Here is a 19829-nt window from a genome sequence, read left to right on the forward strand (position 1 = left end):
TGCAACTAGTCTCTAGCTTTGCCATTGACTTCTTGCGTGGCATTTGGCAAATTGCTTACTCTTGGGTGCTTCCAATTCCCACCACAAATAGAAACTATCTCAGAAATGTTGAGGAAATTTGGTTTCTAAAGTGAAATGACAAATGAAAGACAAAAAGAAGATGGGGCTGCAGTATACCAAATTAATGGAGAAGGCTGTATCTGCATGGATATGCTTTGGAAAGTTGAGGTGAATCAGCTAAAAGTGTGAGGGCTAGTGTGCACATATGAAAGTGTACTAAATCGTTTTCACCAAATAAGACTGTCTGTCATTCTGGAAGTGGCCCTGTGTCATCTTAAGGAGAACAGGACTCACATAAATGGCCTAGGATATTGATCCTATGCTCCTTTTTTTTTTTTTTTTTTTTTTTTTTTGGAGTATCCACATCTTATGTCCTCTGGCTCATTTGACTCCATTATTCTGACTGGGAGGCTTTTCTGAAACCTCACTACTTTGATGGTCTTCATCCTTCACCTCATTTCTGGTAACATTTATCTATGGCCAGTTTATACTTGTTTGATCTTTTAGTCATGTAGGTCTTTATATTAAATAGGTATTTTCCCTCCCTGATGATTATTCCCAAGGCATGTACAGATAGCAAGCATATCTCCTTCCTTTGGTCTACTAAAATGAACCTTTGGTTTGCTAAAACGAACTCTCCTAATTACTACTTGTTAGACAGGCCTCCTGCTCCCTGAGGATCACTGTAACCCCTCTCTTCGCTTGTTCCATTTTTAATTCATTCCTTTTGAACGTGGCTCATCAGATTTGCATGCGGCATTCCAGAATAACCGTGTACCAGACATTGTATATTTGTAGTTCTCTACATTTGTTGTTCAGCATTATTGTGTGGTTGATGCATCCATGCAAGTTTTTCCTTTTTCTGTCATTTTCAGCTTACAAACTCATCTGCTATTGCAGGAGTTCTTTTAGTTAACACAATCCCTCTGAGGGCATGCTGTTTCCCTTTTTAACTGAAGTCTCTTATCTACTGCAGTTATTCAAGTTATTAAGGTCCTCCTCTAGTTCTGACATGACATCTCAATTTTTCTCCTTGCTTAGAATACCTCCAACTTAGAACCGTAAATGCACTTCATTAATGCTGGAATACTTTTTAAGGCAAATTCAGCCCTTGAACAATAAACAAGATCTATCCCAGGACTGACGCTTGAAAAAAATCTATGGGTTCCTGCCTTGCATACCAGTACTTTTCCTTTCAACACAGTCTGTACTCATGACTTCCCACAACTTGTGTATTTGCTTGCACTTCATCTTGTTCCTCATCCTTTTGGATATGATGACTCTTCAAGTGCCAGCTGAAGTCTATATAGATCTGTCATAGTTCCCTTACCTAGAAAATAAATGATCTTTCCAAAGAAAGGTACACTGGGTGCATCCCATTTCTCATTCTTCTCCCTGGCACTCTTTCCTTTGGGTAGTTCTTCTAAAGCAGTAGTGCCAAGTTTTTATCAGCAGGCCAGTAGTGGTGCTTGGGGGAATGTTAAATGACTGCAGCTGCTGCATGTGCCTGTGCCACTTAAACCACAGACTGCTGTTGGTTTCAATTTGGATTTTCAAACATTAGGTGGAGTTTGTGAGAAAATGTGAGGACTGTGTGGGCTCTGGGCACTGAGCAATCTCACATGTATTGAGGTCAGGTGCACAACGTGGCATTTGCTTGCTTGGCTTCCCCTGCCTCCCACCATCTCTTAAGTTACCAACTATCAGGATCAGCCATTAACCTGGTTAATGGGGAGAGACAGCAAATACCAGAAAGGGTGATGTGCTTTTCTTCATTCCCTATTGGAGACATGACTGTTTTAAACTATAAATGTCTTGAGTAAAGGCTGAAAAAGGTCCAAAACATGTCTTGCATAATACAGGCACTCCCAAATAGGAGAAAATGACTTAATCTCATTCTAGCATAATGGCTTTACTGAGAAATGTGCTTAAACACTTTGGGCATGGAGGAGTGGTGTTGGCCCTGTTCAGGGTTTTGGGGAGAATTTGAATTTTATTATGTTGTGTGATCCTTTGGGTGACGTGACCTTATCTCCAAAGTCTCTGGAGACTCTTAACTCTGGAGAAGGTAACAAGGAATGAGAAGAGGAAGATGAAGGTGTGGGATGAGGACAGAGTAAGGAAAGGCTCATGCAAGGGGGAAGATTGCCTTCCTTCAGTGAAGGACTCGAGCAGTATCTCAGAACGGAGAAATGACACCGCCGTGTGCAAGACAGCAAGGGCTAATATAGCAATAGAAGAGAACTTTCCTCCTCATTTTTCTTGAAGATCTGTAAACATAAAGGATTTTTTTTTAATAATTTGTTTGGTATTTAGTTCAGGTAATTTTTGTGATTGTATAACGAGAACACATTGTCCAAATGTTCATATGCAGATTCAATTAGCATTTAGTTAATTAGCCTTTACAGATGAGGATTAACTTAATTACATAACACTAACCTTTCTTAATAACTATAAAGGGTAGGAAGGCTGCTTTTAATAAATTTGGAAGGTCTATATGTGTTTTTTAAAATCTGAAGTGGTGTACACATAAATTAAACCAAATTGCACACAAAGGACAGCTATTGGGGATAACGATCAAAGGAAACAAACTGTGTACATGACTTGGAATCAGGCTGGTTAGTAGTTCATGCTGTTTTCCCTCTCTTGTCTGCTGGCATCCTAGTGTTTTTGCTAGGATTATTAGTGGTGATGATGTACCGTCTAGGGGTCATTCTTTCAAAGTAGGCTATAGTCTGATACAAGTTTGCGTTAATTAAATGTTATTTTATATATATATATATATATTTACGTATTGATTGGGGTGCTAGGTTATTAGTGGTTGGGCTTATCCAAGTGGCATAAGGAAAAAAGAGACTTGAAGCCTTCCGAATAGACTTCCACAAGACTTTCCAAAGACTTCCACAAATGTTGCTGTTTGCTGTCATTAGCAAATATAATAACTCATAAATAACTGCATAGATTTTTGTCTCTGGATGCGAGATGTGTGCTCAAAGAGGGAAGCTTCCTTTTCCTAGTGTCATAGTGAAGCGGAGTGTAACATCTGCCGGCAGGGAGGGGAGAGGGAGGATGGAGCCTATATTAGAAGGGAAGTGGGATATGGAGTCTTTGGCCTCTGAGTCACAAGTCTGAATCCCGGCTGTAAGGGACTTTTCCAGGAATGGAAGTGACATGAACTGGTGCTGTCATTGCAGTCCCCTATGAACAGGAGCTGCTACCAGATGCCATCACTGCTCCCCTTCCTGGCTAAGATGTGTTTGGACATTAGCACCCCTTGCTCCCACTCCTAGAGCTGCTCTTTTCAAGTCAGGGTTGACTTGAAAGCAGACAAAGAGAAAAAGCTTACCTTATTTTTGCCCATATCTCAACCTCATTTTTGCCCGTATCTCATGTATTCAGTGGTCAGGAAATGTTGGGGTCCTGTCAGTAAGGTGCTTCCAAGAAAGTGGTACGAGAAGAAGGCTTCCTCTCCTGTTTGTTCATGTATGTGTAATGATTATTAATTGCAGTGGGTTTTGAGGCGCGTGTCAAGCCAGTTCTCATGCAGCTTTGTAGCATCCAGTACACCACCAAGAGCAGGGGCAACCCTCGCTGCGATCTGGAAATAATTTTTTGAAGTCCCAAGTTTGGAGTTACCTCTGCTGGATCCCATCCATGTGTTCCCCTTAGCATTTTTTAACTAGTGACTCTTAAGGACTAGCTTCATAAACCACATGATTTGTTTTCTGGCTGCAGGAAGCTGAAATGTTGCAAATCATGCTCTGCAGTGTGGGTCATGTTAAACTTACACTTTTCGATGCAGCCTGCATTTGCAGTCCATGAAATCAGTGGACATGTGGCATCTAACGAGAATAGGTCTGATGTGCCTAATGTAGACATCCCCAAAACTGAAAGGCTCAATACTACTGGCTGTTTCTGAAAAGTTTGGCTTACTGCCTACAGCCATTTTCAGCAAGTAGGAATGATGACATTGCTGCAGATTTTTGAGACTGTGAAGAACTAGCAAGGTGAACCTACAGCAAGGATGAATTTGCTAAAGGATCCATCTCGGAGTGGCAGAATCTCTTTGAAAAAAAGAAACAGGGATGCTCGAACCTTCCTGAAGCCTTTTGATTTACGTTCTGTGCGGCTAAAGTCTCAATGCTCAATATCTCAGCATAGTTGGCAGCAGCCAGATTTTGCTCTGGCTGCTGTAGCCCCAAATGCCGTTCCGTTCAGCAGGGCTCGCACCTGTGTCCCTGAGAGCAGGATGCGGCCCTGCGAGCGGGTTTGCACACAGATACATCCGATGATCTGCGCTCAAAGGAAGGGGAAAATGCAAATTCCCTGTAGGGAGGCAACCGCCAGCCATGTAAACAAAGACGCCTTCTGGGTGTGCAGCAGTCAGCCCACTTGAGCTGCTGTTTCCATGGTGTACCAGATGCTGCATAATATGCTTTCTTCGGGGAGCGGGTCCTTGCATCCTCCCGCATTATCTTGTCTGATAATGGGCTCTCATCAGGCCGGTACCTCGCTGTCGGGGCCCGAGCGCAGCAGCTCCCCCTGCCCCAGCCCTTTTCGGAGGAGTTTGTGGCTATTCACGTGCTTCCAGACAAAGAAAAGGGCTAAGTTGTTTATTTATTTATTTATTTATTATAACTTGGAACGGCATTGCTGACCATGCTTTTACACTTCATTGTTAGGAGCGACTGCTTAATGTGTTCTTCCTGACGTGCTTTGTGTCTGCTCACAATGCCTTGCATCGTTTTGCTTTTTGGCTTCCTTCTGTTTTCCTTAAATAAATAAGTACATAAATAAAAGGCCTACTTCTGTTTCCATTTTTCTCCATTCCCTCCTTCCTCACACACATGTTGCATCATTGTGGGGCCTGATTTGTGGCTGTGTAAACTGCTAGGTGCATGGCTAAGAGGCATGGTTTCTGAGTTTGCTTGCTCCTCTTTTTATTCCCCTGCTGTGTGGTCTCCAGGAGTTGAGGAGAGGCCTCTGTCTCTGTTTTCATGAAAAAACAGTTGCTGGTGGTGGGCAAGTGACTCAGTTGTCCTGTGTGTATTGCCTACAACTGCAGATACAAAACCAGGAAGACCTGCAGTAATGTGCCTTGGACCAGCTTGACCTCAGCTAATGTGAAGTTACTTACGAGGCTTGCTGTGTTTCAAACATGACTCACTGACGGAGGAGGCTGTTTTAAAGGTATCTCTTTCCTGGGAGCTGTGTTAGGGATGAGGCTGCAATATTGACAGGGCTACGTGTCTCCTTAGTGTGTGTTTGGGAGAGCTGTGAGGAAGGCCAATGAATTGGTGACCATCTCGGGGAGATGCAAGCTCCTTCATGCTTGGATAAAAGTTGAGGCTGTCCCTTGGGTCATACCCATGAAAGTCTTGCAGGTATTTGGGATAATGTCGTTAATTTGATGTGCGATTGAAAATGATAATTGTAGAGAAGAAAAACATCAAATCTGACAGTTTCCTCAAGGATAGCATACAGCAGTTCCTGGTGTGCCATGGGTGGCCTGGTGCTCCTTGTGCCATGTCCTGCAGTGTGAGGGGGTTGGGGAGCCCGTGGGTCCCTGAGGCAGGCGGTGGAGGCAGAACCAGGCTGCACTGTGTGAGCGAGAGCAAGCGGGATGTGGGAGGGCGTCCCGGGACATGGAGAATAAGGACTGTTTTTTACACCCCAGGACGCTTTCTCACAGGTTCCCAAGTCCTTCCCTGCCCCCATCCTGGAGGTGAGCGCTTCTTGCTTTGACGAGCAACAAGAAAAAGAAAAAAAGAAAAAAGGAAAAGAAAGGAAAAATGTGTGTAGTTAATTTTAAGCTGGTGTAATCATTTAGGAGACCTGGAGGCGGAAAACCAGTTATTGGTTAACAGACCTGATTTGAAATGTGTTCTGCCTGACCCCTCTATTGCAGCAAGCCAGGGGAAGGGCTTCCAAGAAGCCGACTTTCTGGAAGGCTTTTTTACTGAATCATTTAGAGCATCGGCTTCTTGTAAATGTTAATATCCTGCTGGCTCACTGGAATGCAGCTGGTGGAGACAGCAAGTGCAGCATCTATGTGCGTGCTTGCAATCCCAAGCAAAATTGAACGGGTGACGCTTAGGCTGCGGTTTGGGATATCCCCTTTGGATGTTTGGGCAAGGAGGGCCGGATTGCAGACTTGATTCTGCCTTGTCTCAAAGTCTCTCTGCCCCACACGACTGATGCTGCTCCCGTACAGGGGTGTTTTCAACCCCAGGTAGGCTCCGGGCTTGCTCTGGTGCCTCGAAGTGGCTGTAAATCTTTAACTGGAGCTGCTCGAACAGGCCAGGTGGCCGGCGTCGGCCTGAGACCAGCTGGTGTCGGGGCAGAGCAGGCAGGCAGGCCTCGGCCTAGGCCTTCCCCTCGTGGCCCACCGGGACAGCCAACAGCAGCCTCGTAAAGCTGCGATGGTGCCAATCCAGCTGAAATCCAACTCTTGTGGAAGTTCTGCTATAGCAAAAGGCAGGAGAGTGTGTGTATATATGTACACACACACACACACATATATATTCTTTTTAAGAAAAAAAAAAGTGCTGTATAAGAGAGTTATAGGTTGTGGTGAGTTCCTTGCTAACTTGGGTGATAAATTAGACTACTATTGATCACCAGATTTTCTTTCCTTTGGTGGGGGAAAATGCTCCCAAAGCACCCGCATGTTATACTGTACCTTGTTCATTTATGTCTGTGGTTTGTCTATTTATGACATTTCGTGTTGTTCTAGTTAATATTCTACAGTATGCCATAAAAAATAAGAAAAGTTTCAATACGAGATCTAAGTACTTTATCTTGTTAGTGATTTTTCTCTGAAGAATGAAGATAGATCACAATACCGTCTTTCTTGAATTAATACAAATGCAGATTAATGCAACCAAAGGTGTTATTTTTCCACAGACAAGTTCAAACACAATACTGTATGATTCTCAAGTGTTGCAGATTTGTTGAAACAAATCTTTTTTCATATTCTCTTTTGGGGATACATTTTACACACCTTTCAGAATAATCAATTTGAATTAATTTAGGACACTAACAGCTTAGAATAGCAGCAGATTTATTTATATAAATGGATACCAATTTTCATCAGTTATGAGGATGAAACACAGTAGAAATTCTAGAAGTTTGTTAAAATAAATCTGCTTACTATTCTGCAGAATCTCCCAGGTGACTACCTCATGCAATACTCCAACTTTGCAGGGTTTTTTTTAAGTAACTAAAAAATAAGCCTTTTGTGTTCTTCGATGTATTTCTCTTTCGTATAATAAGTCATATAACTCATTCTGTTGTTAATTTCTGTTCCCAAATCAAGAAATTGGGCAAAAAAATATCATGGAATAGTAGCATATTTTGGAGTGAAATTCATGAGAGGAGGGAGATTTTGTTTTTCAGGTCTCTAAGGAAAACATCTTTCATGGGTTTCTGTGTCTTTTTGTTTTTAGTCTCCCTCCCAGTCATAATTTCTCAACTTTATTTTAACCTATTGACAAGGAAAAAAAGAGATTTGGGGTTAATAGCTCTTCAAGTTGAGTTTCAAAACTGGAGTGAGTGATAGCAGTGCAGTATGATAGGCTTTGTGTCAAATACTTTTCTAAAATACAGTGATATTTTTCTTTCCTTTTATCCAGGGCTTTTGGGAAAGCCACACAAAACTCATAAGGGAGTATGGACCTGTTTGTGGGTAAGTCCAGCTGCACCACCAACTTTTTGCTTTTGTGACTGTGGCCTTTTGCTTTGGGTTCCTTTGAGAGAGGGGAGAAAATACCAAGACCACTGCACCAGAGTGCAGTATTTCAGCTCTTAGAGGTGGAGATGCTTTGGTCACACACAGGAAAATGCCTTGGGTTATGCATTGGTGTTGGGCTTCATTTTCCTCTTTCTAATGTTAAGCATCTTGAGGTTAATCTTTCTCAGCACCATAAAGTGCTGCCAGCCTTCAAAGTTCTTCTTTCATTTGCATACTCCTTATCCTTGAGATCATAATTTAATGTCTTAAAAATAGTTTATGGAATAGTGTGAATTTTGTGCAGCTTTTGCAATCTATATTTATGCAGAAATCCTAAACTTAAAATATAATGAACAGCTTAGAAGTAAGGCATTCCTCTCTGTATAACTCAGCTATGCTATCTTAACAGTTTATTAGAAGTAGAGAGGGTTTAAGTGATATATTCTCTCATACCAGCGCTTTCACATTTCTGTGAAAGACTTTTCTATTCTGAGAACTACCTTACAGATGTCAATATTTTAAGTGGAGATGAGGTTATTTCACGGTAACTTCTGTTGTTATGGTGAGCTGGTGTTTCTAATGTGCTTATTATTTTAATCTATAAGCATTCAGCAATGTCAACAAAGTACAGACAATGTCAAAAGGTTTCCTGCTGTTGTCTTCAGAGGTTTTAAGACACAAGTAAGAATGCATATATGAACGCGTATGTGTATGCACAAATTTGCTCATAAATGATATAAATAGGCTTTGGATGCTCTTCCAGCTAACAAAGCTCTATTGGAAAGAAATCAGGCTCATCATACGAAGCATTTGATGCTCCAGTTGCAGCCTTTTTGTGGCATTTATGTTCAGCCCTAAGGACAAAGTGCTACAAGAAGAGATGGAAATAATGAATTGTGTTGGTTAAGTTCTTGTCTAAGAAGAGACAATACAGTGCGTCGTCCAGGCAGAAATGGATAGAGTTATTCATTAAGAGTGTGGCAATTTGTATTTGTGTAACAAATGCAGAATGACTGAGGCTTATTATCTCCATGACCTTTGGTGTGATGCCTTTAAATGACAATAATATAAGAACGCTGGCATTCATTCATTCCTCAGTGTATTTCCCTCCTTATTAATATCATGCCTATTTCTTCTAAGACGAGTTAAAGGCAAGTTGCTATTTAGTCGTTTGCCCCCTCACTTGGCCAGGCGGAGGCTATGCCATTGGAGAAAGGGGTAGATAATTGCAGTGTGTGAGTGGATGAGGAGAAATCTTCATTTTTCCCCTCTGCTCATAGCTATTAGAGAATGACATTGTATTGACTACGGAGCTGGGTGACAGTGGTGGTCTGCAAGGACGACTCTGCCTCCTTGGGATGCCTTCATGGGCAGGAGGAGCGAGCGTGACTGTGTCCCCTTAATCGTGTGCCTGTCAGACACGATTTGTGAGGGGTCTGGGAGGCTGGCAGAGAATAAATACCGCTTCTGACATCTCTCAGGAAAACAAAGCTGGGCTCAAACATCGCTGTGCTTGGGGTGAGCTTTGTTTGTGGCTGAAGAAAGAGGTTTTAATACCTGCCTTTTGCTAAGTAGTTGTGGCATGTGTAGGGGGTATTTATCATGGTCCAGCCACCTGGCGAAATTCCTTCTCCTTCCCAGGGCATCTTCTATAGGACTCTGTGGATTTCTTTTGAAATAGGGAATGAATGGTAGGTATATTTATGTGTACAGTCCCAGTAAAGCGTTGGATCTGGCAGGCTGGGAGAAGATGTGGCATTTTGCCTTTTTCAGATCGAAAACTGCTTTCCAATAAGCATAAAGAGCAATGATCTTTATTTCTACAGTGGTGAAGTGAGTTGAATACAAATCTTTGGAACTGAAGCCTTTTTTTTTTCTTTCTAAGGTCACTTGAATAGTCTGAATGATACCATCACAACTGTTTTCTTTTGTGTGTGAATTGGTCTCCTTGACAACAGGATGTCAAATCAACTTTTCAGCTTTAATCAAGTCAAAACAATATATCCCTTCCATTCCAAAAGGCCTCAAGTCGTAGAGAATTATTTCAAGTAAGGCTTTTGTAGGTCACAAAACCATTTTTTCCCTCGCGCCAGTGTGCGAATCCAAAAGAGAGGTGATAGTGTTACTCTTCTATAGAGACAGACAATGCAAATAGTCTTCAGTTGTGAGTATGTGCTGTGAAAACTGCTGTCTGTTTTCATACAGAGGAGGCCCATGATGGAGAGGAGGGGGGTAGGAAGCAACTTGGTGGTTCAGTGCAAAAGCAGAGCTAGACCGACGCGAGAAGTTCATGTTCCAGACATCGTGATGGAAGTGATTATGCAATAGAAAGATAGATTTTGGTTAACTTATATTTTGAAGTACTTTTGATAAAAATTTTTCCTATGAAATATATGTGCGGATGCTCCACACCAAATGTAAAATGCAGAATAACCTGTTTGGAAAGCAATGTATGGATGAGCATTAACATTTGTGATGAATATTTATCTTTTTCATGGTAAGAGTTTCTCAGGAAAGTAGTCTTGGTTTCTTTGGAGATTAGTGGCATATGTCACGTGTTTGGAGTGAACTTTTATGTTTTGACATTTCATTCTCAATTGTTCCATTTCAGCTGTAGGCAATGGCTGCTCATGGGAAGTGGGTGGTAAGAGGTGGTAAGAGTCAGAAAAGCAATTGCTAGAACATCGCAGAACTGCAGGGGCAGTGAGATCATTTTGACTTTATCTACACACCTTATATGGCTTGGATTGGTTATTTTGGTTACGTCATTAGGACTTTATGGCCCTGGAAGTGTGCAGGGGTGATGTGGAACAGGAGAAGAGTGCCAAAATAAGTATTCTTGGCCTAGAGAAGACACCAAGTACAGAAAATACTTGAAAGCCTCTAGTGGGCAGGTGGTAACTGCCTCTGGGATGAATGAATCTATCCTGCTGCCATCCATAGCTGTGAATTTGGGTGCTAGGGAGAGTGCACGAGTTTATAACATGTTCCTTACTGGCCGTAAAAAAGGAGTCATAATGTAACATTAAAAATCAATGAAATTTGGGGGGGTTGGATATTGTTTCTTCACACACTTTTGCATACGAAACAGCTTGCAGTAGGTCAAAGCCTGTTCTTACTCTTCCTTGACTGGAGCTGTCAACATCAACCTGTTACGAGAAGACTTGCCAAATATGCATTGTTCTCTGGGCTCACTGCTGCTGTATATTTATCCAATGTTTTTCGTGTTTTTCTTGAGGAAAGTGGAGGAGGCCACAATGTAGTTTTTTAAAATGCAGTCACATATCTTTGCGAAATTTACAAAAAAAGAAGTAGCACTGGAGTTGTTTTTCATTCCACTCTTTTGCTATTGTTCTAAATGGATTTTGAATGTGTCTAATCATGACTTTAAAATAATTAATTCTATTTTATTGTGGAAAATTGAAGTAAAAAATGGGATGAAGAGATAAAATTGCAGAAGTTTGTGGAGTATTTTGAAGTACCTGATGCTTTCCTGACAGCTTATTAAGGAGATCACAGAATCACAGGATGATTGAGGTGGGAAGGGACCTCTAGAGATCATCTAGTCCAACCCCGCTGCTTAAGCAGGGACACCTAGATCAGGAATAACTACTCACTGACAGTCAATCACAGCTATTCAGTGTATCTAAGATGTGATTAAAACAAGGACTTTGCTGTCCTAGGCATGTACAAACAAAGAATAGAGAATGATCCTCTGAGCTTACAATCTAGACAAAAGGAAGAAAGGCAAAGAAAGCAATATAAGTGTTGATCTGTAGACTGAGCTCTGTCATGCCACCAACAGTTATCTCACTTGCATGCATTTGTGGGTAGGGAAAAAGAAAATTTGAGAGCTACTCAGGAGAAAATCTGTGGAGTAGAAACTAGTTCAATAAGTACTAAAGAGAAGAAAAAGTAAGGTAGAGACAAAGAGATTGGATCCAGGAGGAGCAGGAAGAGGGAATAAGGAACAAATCGATTGTAGAAAACAGAAGAGGACTGGGGAGTTTGGATCCAGGGTTGTCACGATGTGAGTCGGCAAAGGGAATCAACAGGTTCAAAATCAGCATTTTCTGATGGAGGTAGAAATTAATCAGAACGTTTCTGGCAAAATCCAGTTGCAAGTCATATGTGGTTCCTAAAGTTCCTAAAACCCAGTTGCAAGTCATAGTTGGTTCCTAAAGCCATCACCTGCTGCATACTATAGCGATGCCTTCTCTCACAAAAAAACACCATTGCAGACAGTGCTAGTTAGTGTTTTGGCAAATGTACCCACAGTCAGAGAGATGTGGGCAAGAAACAAGGTTTCCTCCCCACTATTCCTAGCCTTTGTGTAGGGCTGAGGCATACTGCTTATTCCTTGTCGAGGTTTGGAGCTTTCCCCTCTTGTGTATAAAAGAGGGATGTGAATTTCTGGGATTTAGGAATCCCAGAATCACAAAGCATCACCCTTCCTTATACCCTCCTTAAAACACCTAGATGAGAACCTAAGCTGAATAGGGAACAGAGTCTCATCCTACAGGGAACAGCTGAAATGTTCATCATACAGTTAATTCAGTCTGAAGAACCTGTTATTTTAATGACCCAAACTCGTTTTTGTACCTCTCAGTTTCTAGCAACTTTCTAATCTTATTCTGCTTAATGTGGAAAGAATAATCCTGGGACAGATATTTTCATTTTTGTTTCTGAAGGCATATGTGAAGAAGTTTTGTGACATCATGAAACAACATTATCCTGTTTGATTTAATCCTTTACACTGCAGGTCTGATGGACTTGCTACATTTCCTGTGGTTCTTTATTTTTATATTTTAAACAATTTACTACATCATATTTCAGTTAGAGGAAATCATGCCTAGACTAAAACTGGGAGAGGGTAGTAAAGCAGGCGTCCTGTTTCTGATCTGTATGTCCTTATAATCTGTATTTTTTTTAATTAAGGCGATATGATAAGGTCTTTTGACTCCATGGGATTGTTAATCTGCCCCAGAACTACTACTGGGAGTTAGTTATCTGTTTTTATCTTTAAATAGCTGCTAACTGTGGTCCCAGTACAGGAAAATCCTTAAGCATGTGCCTAGCTTTGAACACCTGACTAATCCCATTAAAGTCAATGGTGTTACTCAACATGCTTCAAGTTAGGCAGAAGTTTATCTACCTTGCTGAATCAGGGCCATAAAAGAAACGATTGTGTTTGTGCCTGAAAAATATTTAAACTGCTGTTGGTACACATAAACACCTAGGTTTATTGTAGCTGGAAGAAGTTAATGGGGAGAAAAATATTTTCCCCCTCCCCATACTCTCTTTTGACAGCACTGTGCATGTAGACAATTTTACCATTCCCTTGTGTAAGGTGTCAGCCATTCTTTCTGAAATGGGAGACTATTTCAAATATTTATTGAGCAATAGGAGAAACTTTTTTAGTTAAAAAGTTAAATTTTCAGAACTCTTTTTTTTCCCTCAAAGAGTCCTATCAGGAACTGGAATACTGATATTTAAACAGTTATTTTTGCATTTCAGTAAGGGTTTTTTTCTTTTTATGTCATGGTACAGTGCTACACCTCCATTTGACTCCTCAGACTTGCCATAATTAAGTATTGATTGTAGTTAGTTATAATGGTTAAATCAAGCTGTCTAGAACAACTCTTGTGAGCTATTTGGGGATATCTCATCACTAGTTTTTCTTCTCTCTAGAGGTAATTGCTCTTAAAAACATAGTCTTTTAAGGGACTGATGCCTAGAAATTTACCCAGAAGGTTGTATATCACACTTTTTTGGGAATCTGGAATCTACTATTACTGTTATAGTTCCCATAGCTTTTGTGGGCTGCCTGATCATTATGGAGTGTTTTACACTTGCAGGGTATGGAGACCGGTGGGATGTGGCTTATATACAGAATTTATGGTAAATTAGTTGACTAGCTTCATTCTGGTATGTCTCAAAAGTGCTTGGGTCTCTGGGACATGTGTTGCTTGGCGTACACTGGTAGGGCTGAAGGCGTTCGTTACTGAGCTCTTCTAGGTGTGCCCGAACTCTTGCACATCTGGCTATGACCCTTCAGGACAAGTGTACATCTTGAGCTTGGCTACTCCGAGGAGGCTGCTGTTAATTTTTATTGCACTTGGAGTCTGTCGGGTCTGGGGACAGGCTAGACTTCTAGGGACTGACAAAGCAAGCACCTAGAGACCTACTGAAAGGGTGAAGTCCTTGCCTTTAGCATAGATAAGGTCATTTAGATGGAGAAGTTTGATGCAAATGGTGAACCCTCCCGAACACAAAACCGAACTTCTCCTTCTCTGTGATTGCCGTCGTCACCCTGAGCTGGCTGCAGTTCCGGCTTGTGTTCTTTTCTGCATTTTTTTTCTTTAAGTTTCCTTCCTCCGTCTGTGACTGCTCTGTGACTCCTCTGTGGCTGTTGAAGCCAACGTGAGTCAAAAGACCTGATGCAATCTTTGAAACGTCTGGAAAGGGAGTGTGAAACCCTACCGAATTAGGCAGGCAATGTTTTATGCACTTGCTTAGCAAGGCAGCAAAGGACAGTGCCTGTCATCTGCAGCATGTTCGTGATGCTCATTTCTGCGCTCGTGTGATGTGCCGTGGCCATCGCTTCAGTGAGATGATAGTGCTTGTGCAGGGGGAGCCCCCCAGGTCAGAGGAGGTGGCGTTGGCAGGTTGCAGAAAGGCTCTGAATGAATAGCAACAACTATGTCAATTCCTACGACGGGGAGGTGAAGCCACAGTGCGGGCTTTAGGAACCTGATTAAACCTGGGGCTGCTTCTGGGTGTGCTGGTACCAGCTTGAGCTGAGAGGAGGCCTTGTTTCCAAGAGGTGTTCCTCAGTTCCCACGTTTCCTTGCTTTTCCTTAGTGCGACACTCAGCTATTAAAGCTTTGTCTTTGTGAGCTCCGGGTTAAGACTGTGTGAAAACTGAAGTTTCTTTTTGAAAACATGCTTCCTGAGCAGCATTTTACACCTAATATATGGTATGGGTGATTTTTGATCAGTGCTTTTTTGCTGCTTAGCTTACTAATACTTAAAATCATCATTTTAAAGGTTGGGATGGGACTACCTAACAGATTGTCTCTTCTTCTTGTGTAAGTGTTATGATCAGCACCTGTGTGCCAGACTGTGGCCTCCTAATTTAAGGGAAGGTGAAGGAATACTTTGAGTAAGACCTATGTTTATAAAAAACAGTTTCATAGACTTAATTACACCTTGGTCTGCCAGAGTCTGATTTGTTAATCTCATCAGGCTGCAAAGTCTAGCATTGTAATTTTTTTTGTCCTTTCCACCATTTTGAAAGAAGTAGGCAGAAGGCTTTTAAAAAATTTAAATCTGGGACATTAATTTAGTATATCAATCATGTTTAAAAATATAGGAAAATTTCAGTATTATAGATTTTGCTATGAGTATTATATGCTTTAATTAGAATTTCCTACAGCACCTAAAAATATTGATGCAAACTTTATTGTGAATTGAGTATGTACAGTATGTAACATCCAGTAATTATTAGTGGTATCTGACTTCACCAGATATATATTTGATAATGAATTTAAGTAGTGTTCCCAGAGCCATGCATGGCAATTTTTAAGTGCAGTTCCTGAATCATTTCCCCACCCTCTGCACGGAGGGAGGAAAATGCATCATCCTGCGTGCCCAATGTGTTTCCCCTTCCTTTCCTTGGCAGCCCTTGACACACATCAGGTTTGAACTTAAGCTGTAACTCGGGAGTTCCTCCTGCTCTCCTTAGGTGACCAGCACATCACAGGCGAGGGGGATCACTGCCTCTTCAAATCTCCCTATTGCCAGTTTGCCCTTCTTTGTGGCAGCCCAAAGAAATCAGAAAATCTGTTTTTTCCTCATGCCTCTGCTAGGAGCTGCTGGAGGATGTGCGGAGATGGCTAGACCTGCCCTCCCCATGTTGGGAAGTCCTCAGGGAAGGGAAGGATGTTTGGGTCTCTGGGCCTGGGCACATGGCAATGTTGGGAAGAGAGTGGACTGGAGATGCCTCTTGGTTAATTTCCTAGAAATAGGCATGTTTTCATCTTTGAGGATGATCTTTCAGAACCACATCCCCAGTGTCTTGTATATAAATATGGAAGAGGCCTTTCCCTCCATTGCTGCCAGTCATTCTTCAATGTGTCATTGCTTTGGTGACTTGGGGGCTTTTCTTTCCTTCTTTCCTTCTTTCCCTCTCTCTTTCCCTCTCTCCTTCTCTCTCTCTTTCCCTCTCTCTTTCCCTCTCTCTCTCTCTCTCTCTCTCTCTTTCTCTCTTTCTCTCTCTTTCTCTCTCTCTCTCTCTCTCTCTTTCTCTCTTTCTCTCTCTCTCTCTCTCTCTCCCTCTTTCTTTCTTTCTACCCTTTTTTCTTAGATTGTGACAATCTTATCTTCTGGACTTCGTTTTTTCACTGTGAATTTTTTTCCCTTACATCTGTCCTGGTTTTGTCTTCTTTCTCTTACTCCTTTTCCCCCTACCCCCGTGCCTTATCTTCCTTCCCTGCTCTAATTTTTATTTCTCCCTTATTTTCTTATCCATGTTGAGCTGAAAACAGTAACCTGGCAATTTTTACGTCATTCCAAGATTTTTATGTACCTCCATAAATCTCTTCATTACTTTTTTATTGTTTTGTCATATACAAGTTTTAGTTTTTTCCTCTACCTTATTAGTCTGGGGATCAATTTGAGTCTACTATGTTTTATTAGTAGTAAGGAGAACAAAATATCTCCTTTTTCTTTGTTGCTTTGGCACCATCTTTGAAGTACCCCTTTTCTCTTTTTGACTACCTCTGTTCCTTCCCTGGAGAGTCTGCTTTATGTCAGACCCTCTGCGGGTAGTGAACTAGGTATGGTTTCATCAGGTAATAGGCAAAAGTGTACTCCACTGCAGCAAGAGAAGATGTTTTCAGTTGGTATCCTGTTTTTTTTCTCACTTTTGGGAAGTGTGGAACGAGCTGAGCCACCATTACTCTGGGAACTGTGAGTCTTTCTTTCCTTCCATCAAATTTGGTGGCTAAACCTGAAGCCTTGTCTTGAAGGCAGATTTATTTTAGTCAACCTGATAAAATTATACTGATATAATTAAACAGCTATGCTAATGTCGGAAAAACCTCCCATGTACACACACGAACTTGGGAACAACACAAGCTAAATCAGGGGAAAAAAACGTGAACAACTCCTCCAGCACTTATTATATTGAAATGAGTGTTTTTCCATAGGAGTTTTTACTAGTCTAATTTTACTAAGATTCAAAGCATATCTTGTTCTTGAAAGTCTTCCCATATGAACAACTGTGAAAATACTAGCTAGGACCCTCAAGCTGATGCTTTCTTCAGCACAATGCCATTAAGAATCTAGAGCTACGGCTATTTGATAAGCGTGGTCCAATGGTTATAGCTCTATCTCATATAACTTTTTGTTGTTTTTCTTTCTTTTTTTTTATGATGGTACCTATAGAACATAATTAGGTTTTGTACAGCAATCTTTAAGATGAATCCAGACATCTTAAAGTAGTTTACAAAAATAGGAGTGAGTTGGGAGCAATGTTCCACCCCTGTAAGGGCTAGCAGTAGATGTTTTATCACTCAGCAATAATCCAAGCTTTTCTGTCAATGTCTGGATCTATCTTATTGAAAAAGAATTTTGGCAAGGACATTGGGAACTGCTGCAGGCTCTTTCTGAACTGACATCATGAGAGGGTCTTGGTTCTTTGGCTTTTATCACACGGAATATCTTATGCGGCACTCTATGTGAATGGCCAAAATAAAATATTATCAAAGCAACCTAGCGGTTTTAAACAGCCACTGTCTGTCCATTTGACATGGTAGGAATTAAGCTATGCATGGGGTAGGAGAATAAAAAAGAATTAAAAAAAAGAGATCTGCTAGTGCATTGCAGAGAGAAGTGTTAGTACAGGTCAGGTGGTAATGTAATAACGTATGGTAAGGCATTAGACTTTAAATATTGAATTATTTTCTTATTAAGATAATTTGGACCAGAGAAACATATTGCAAAACTGGATGATTTAATATCTGCGCTGCCAAAATTTATTCTTAGTAGAGAACTAACTTTTCTCCTCAGTCAGTAGCATTTCATTTTCTTTTATCATGTAACTAACACCTGAGTTTCCATCAATACTGTAAAAGATATTGAACTTTTGAAACTACTATTTTTCCTCATGCTCATTTCCTCAGGAAAGCATTTAAAGTACATATTACTGTAAGTAAGCTTTCAAGTATCCCCGTATACCCCTTTGATGCACAATTGTGTGTGTATATATATGTATATTTATATATACACAGGCGACTTCTATGGCCACTGCATTCCATGTGTTTCCACATGCCGTGCTACTTTTGAGCTTACCATTTTGAACATGAGCTCTTGTGGGGAGCTGTTTAAACGGCTTGCGCTGACTGGCACCCCCAGAACGTGCAGGCTGCCTCCCGCCAGAGCAGGAAAAGCCAAACTAACGGTTGGTGCTGCGGTCGGTGGAAAGGATGATGCTGCTGGCAGCACCAACACTACCCAGGGCTTAGTGCTCCCTATTCAACTGTATGGTCTCTGTTGCATTAAATATACTCCAGTTGAGGTGAACATGGTTGATAATTTAGAAACAGTAAAGGTTTCCTCTTGCCTTCCTATCCTTCTCCCCTTTGTTCTTCACCTACAGGTCCCAAAGTTTCTGAATCCCCAGACCCTCGTTGCATTTACGTTTTCATTTTCTTGGTTTATAGCAAGGTTCTTCCAGCTTTTGGAGGGGCGGCTAGCAAAGATGCGCAGGTGCTGCCGTTGTGTTTTATTGTTCCAGACCGTTCTTCCCTCTGAATGCAGGTGGGAGTTTTTCAGTGAGTTGGTTTTGTGTTTTTGCTTTCTCTTTCTTCTAAGCGTTTATAGCGCTTTTATTGTCAGCCTTCAATCATTTTTGATAGATCAATATATTTACCTCAGTGGTGGTTCATCCTACAGTTATGCCTATATTTTTTTCTTTGTTATAGGGGTTATGGATAGATGCAGTGCGTCGTATCTCTGCTATAGCTTTGTTGTTGTGTGCAGAGCCGAGTCACTTAATAGCCTCACCCCAATACCTGTATATTTTAAAGGAATACAAAATGTTTTCACGGTGTGTTTTCAAATTTACTTGTTTTCTCTTGTTTCTAGGTGGACTTTGAGTAGTTAAAAGTGCAATTTTTGCTTCAGAAAATTTCATTTCAAAAAGTCAAAGTAGGACTGCTGGGGTTTCATGTGTGTTCTGCTATTGCAAAAGAAAGGCTCCTTGAGGTAGCTCCGTCAGACACCGTAGAACCAATAGGTTTTAACCACAGTGAGGTGGTACCGGGTGATAACATTTACCTGGGCCCCTCGGAAATGAGGTGGGTCCCCTGTGAGTCCTGAGACTTGTAGCCAGGTAAGAGAAGGAATTTTTGAGACAAAATCCCACCTCATGCCCTAGGGCAGCCGAAATCAGGCCCAGGACAGCTGTCTCACACGGCCAGGAGCAGATCCTGAGTATGTGCAGCCTGTGGAGGGAATCAAATCCCAGCGTCAGTACAATACGCTCCACCGTTGCCTGTCCCTCCTAGTGGGAAGAGCGAGTGAATGGGACCTGTTGCTCCAAGATGAAAGGACTGGTCCACGGCAGAGCAGAGGGCTGAACAAATCCCACCATGTTCTGGGATTCGGGTTGTTTCAGGTCAAGGTAATGTGTTATGTCAGCTGTTATAAAACTGTCAAAAAAAAGAAAAAAAAAAAGGGCAAATAAGTGTTTTTTTGTTACAGCAGAAGATAGGTACAATGTGGTAAACAAGAAAGTAGGTCAACCAGGCAATACTACTGTGTAAAACATGATCTGTGTCTTCTCATGGCGGCGAATTAAATTATGGGGACGATTCCTTGGGCTTGCATGGGTTTCAGCAAGGCTTACTAATTTAAACGAGGCGAGCCCGCAATTACCTGTTCGTAGGATGCTGTCCCCGCGCGTGCCTCAGCGGGGCTTTGCGCGTCCTGGAGCTCGGCTCCTGCGCGCTCCCGTTTCCAGGCCAAGGGA

The 19829-nt window shown here is 41.6% G+C and overlaps 1 protein-coding gene across 1 annotated transcript in view; it reads left to right on the forward strand.

Moving 5' to 3' along the window:
• Positions 1 to 19829, forward strand: part of TBXAS1 (thromboxane A synthase 1) — a 209737-nt gene that overhangs the window by 65548 nt on the left and 124360 nt on the right. The window contains exon 3 of the mRNA XM_088521625.1: positions 7695 to 7747. Within this exon, the coding sequence (XP_088377751.1) occupies positions 7695 to 7747 (53 nt within the window). The remainder of the gene's footprint in view (positions 1 to 7694; positions 7748 to 19829) is intronic.

Source organism: Tinamus guttatus, unplaced genomic scaffold (genome assembly GCF_059628265.1).
Source record: "Tinamus guttatus ecotype Peru unplaced genomic scaffold, ASM5962826v1 Tinamus_guttatus_pri_ptg000125l, whole genome shotgun sequence".
Classification (NCBI taxonomy): Eukaryota; Metazoa; Chordata; class Aves; order Tinamiformes; family Tinamidae; genus Tinamus; species Tinamus guttatus.